At 35.6% G+C, this 3,639-nt stretch overlaps 1 protein-coding gene across 1 annotated transcript in view; it reads right to left on the reverse strand.

The window, feature by feature from the left end:
• The window catches only part of LOC117109650 (fumarate hydratase, mitochondrial-like), a 17,505-nt gene extending 15,002 nt beyond the window's left edge, over nt 1-2,503 (reverse strand). Inside the window, exon 1 of the mRNA XM_033252034.1 lies at nt 2,329-2,503. Coding sequence (XP_033107925.1) covers nt 2,329-2,433 — 105 coding nt within the window. The 5' untranslated portion in view covers nt 2,434-2,503. The remainder of the gene's footprint in view (nt 1-2,328) is intronic.
• Nucleotides 2,504-3,639: the final 1,136 nt, after the last annotated feature.

Raw genomic sequence — 3,639 nt, forward strand, 5'->3', positions numbered from 1 at the left:
AGCACAATGTGCGCGTTTTTTCGACATATAGCAAAAATAGGCCAAAAACATGCCTATTTTCAATCAATTATAGCTCCTTAGAATGAAAGGTGACCCCCAATTTTTATTACATATTCTGAAAGCACATGAGTTGTTCATATGATTTTTTAGGTCATAATGGCTGATCGGACATTATGACGTCATTATATTGCCATCTGAATTCAACAAACTGAATATTATCGATGTCGTCATTTAAAAAAAATGCGCATTTGAGCGTATCTCGCTTATTCTTGGTCGATTTTCTTCCAACTTTGAGTATGTTATAGCTCAGTCAATTCTCTTACATAAACGTACACTTTTTTACATTTCGATGACGTCATCATGGTCAAAATATAGGGTTTTGCTTACCCCCTTATCTTTCTTTCGTCAAACCATTGATGACCCCATAATCACCTTAATCATTCGTGATTTCTGAAACATATTTAGTGGGCATAAACTTCAGGTCATGGTTAAATGTTATGTACATTATATTTTTGTGCGCGCGCAATAACGCGAGCGTTCGCGTGCGTCAAATTGAAAATATGCTTTATATCAGGTTTTTTTTTAATCAGTTATAGCTCCTTAGGATGAAAGGTGACACCCAATTTTTATTACATATTCTGAAAGCACATGAGCTGTAGATATGATCGTATATATCATAATAGCTGATCGGACATTGTGATGTCATCATATTGCCATCTGAATTAAAAAACCAGAACAAAATTATATTTCTTTTCTTTAAACGTTGATGACGTCAAATCATCTTAACCATTCGTCATTTCTGAATAATATTAAATGGGCTTATACTTCAGATCAAGTTTGAATGTTAGGTATCTTACTTTTTTGTTTGCGCGTCTTAATGGGGGCGTACGGGTGCGTCAAATATTACATATGCTAATAATTATGCCTATTTATAATCAAATATAGCTCCTTAGAATTAAAGGTGACCCCCAATTTTTATTACATATTCTAAAAGCACATGAGTTGTAGATATGATTTTATATATCATAATAACTGATCGGACATTGTGACGTCACCATATTGCCATCCTAAGTCAAAAAAACTGAATTTTTATTCGATAAATTCTATGAATGATCATTACTCCTTCACCAATAGGCGTTTGTCAATGAAAGTTGATACATATATATCTCATAGCAAAAGACAACAGTGTCATTAAGATGCGCACGTGCGTCATGACGTGCGCGTACGCTTGAGTAAATCTTTTAAAATGCTCAAAATTCTATTTTAACAAACTAAATTATTGTTTTATTCCATTATCAGCATTTAATTATTGTTCAATCCACCGCGCGCACAGTTCCTCGTGGGTTAAAGTGCGGCGGATCACCTAACTCGTCCTCAGTGACGAGTTCAAATCTAGTTATGCTTGATTTTGTTCTGTTTGTGTGGATTCTGTTTGGAGAGTCACTTGATAGTTTTCATCTTTAACTTTTTGACAATCCTTGGATTCAATTCAATTTTGAGAATTTGAATTAAAGTGTTTTTGTAATTAAAAAAACCATCGTTCCTAATGATGTCATCGCCGCAAGTTGAGTTCATAAAATCGAGAGTTTGTAAATGGGAGGTACGTAATTGGGAGATGTTACTTTACTTGGTAAAACACTGTGAGAGCAAAGGGCAAGCACTGCCTCAGCAAATAAGGATGATGATGTAAGATGATGTAAGCATATTGACTGCAGAATTTTACTGTCATTATGCTTACGTCGGCACATCTTACATCATCTTTCTTATCTGCTGAGGCAACGCTTACATCATCAATTTTGATTGTAACTTAAGGAAGACAACATAGCTTTTTGCATTTCATTAAGATCAGCTGTTATGCCGTATAAGCAATTCTAAAGACTGCTGTAAAGATTAATCCATTCATTATTTCAGAAAATAAGGATGAATGATGTCCTATAGTTGGTTTAATTTAACCTTCATTGAAACAAAATAACTCATTATAGGACATCTTATGCATTGAAAATCGCAAAATATACAAAAATATTGTACAAAACTAGACACATGCTATGCTTGTGCAGGGGGCTTATTTTTCTAGCTTCCAAAGATATGTGAATGCATATACAGTATATTATATATATGCTATCTTAACTCTTCTGTGGAAAGTCATGTATTTATTATGTTTTATAACACGTAACTTACAGCCAGTGAAAAGCATTGAAAATGGGGTTGTAGGACAATTCCATTTATTCTAGCATTTATTTAGAGCAGGTTAGTTTTAGGTCAATCCTAATTGCTAGGGGTATGACTTTAAAACATTTATGGAAGAAAAAAATACTTTCAACAGTTTACCTGGCTTTTGTTGACATCATCATTTGGATGTATCGGAAACTTGCTTCCCATTACACCATTCATCATTTGTATGGCACGGTTACTAATTACCTCATTTACATTCATATTTGTTTGAGTGCCTGATCCTGTCTGCCAGATCACCAATGGAAAATGACTTATCAACTTTCCACTTGCAACCTAAAAAAAAAAAATTTTAATTTACATTATCAATTTTTGTGCCTACTGAAAGTAGCTACTACATCATCGAATGGTTAACCGAGGTATAAAAAGTGACTGTGAATCTCGGTACCAGTCGACACCTTTGATCACGAGCTGACTACCAATCAACGCTCATAATTAATCTGGCGAATATTTTGATAAAATGCGGGAGGTTATGCATGCGGGAGGTTACGAATGTTACTAAAATTACTTGACACTCAGCGGATCCTTTTTTAGTTTTATGTTATGTTAGGTGGTACGTACCTGCCTCCACGTTTTTTATGTGAGCTGACAAACAAAAGTAAGTTCTGTGTAGGTAGACCACGTTTGATTTTACTAAATTTGACAATTTTAGGCCTAGGTGAGCTAATGATTTCCATGTGTTACTATTATTAGATAGTATATCAATTATTGTTAGTAAATTAAAATTTGTTTTGATGTTTCATTTTGAGTCTTTTTCCGTGAGTTTCAGTTTTATAGCTAGGCCTAGTATGCTGATTTATCATTGGCCCGCCAGTGGAGCGACAATTTTACTTGTACGTCGTCGACTCAGGCCCTTCCTTGCTAGGACTAGGCCTAGTTTACAATACATAACGGACTAGGCTTAATTAAACTAAAATTTTAGGCCAGGATGTGATACAGAAGCTTGGAATATTCAGCACTTCAAGGATGGCATTCCAAGGAGAGGAGAGCCTATTCATGAGATAGGCCTAGGCTACAAGGCCTAGCCTAGTTAGGTTACTGTAGGTATCCCTATAGGCTATACTACTGATGTGTAATATTATAACTAGGCTAGTGCTAGTTCTAGAGAGGGCGTTATTGGTTCTACTACGGTCATTTCAGCAGCCATGTTTATACATAAACAACATGTTGTAGCTAAGTAGGTAGTAGGACTATTGCTAATAAAACTATAGGGCCACCTAGGCTAGGTAGGTAAAAATATCTGGCTAGACGACCTATCTAGTGTATCTAGGCATAGTTAGGGCTTAGGGAGCCTCGCAAAATAAAGCAACGCGTATACCCGTCTACAACGCGTGGTTGGGGATTAAAATCTCTTCGCGTTGCCGACGAGTGGTTCAAGATACTGATCAAAAATGTTGGACGATTCCATTT

This window comes from Anneissia japonica, unplaced genomic scaffold (genome assembly GCF_011630105.1).
Source record: "Anneissia japonica isolate Jap-2015-1 unplaced genomic scaffold, ASM1163010v1 scaffold22826_len62882_cov186, whole genome shotgun sequence".
NCBI lineage: Eukaryota > Metazoa > Echinodermata > Crinoidea > Comatulida > Comatulidae > Anneissia > Anneissia japonica.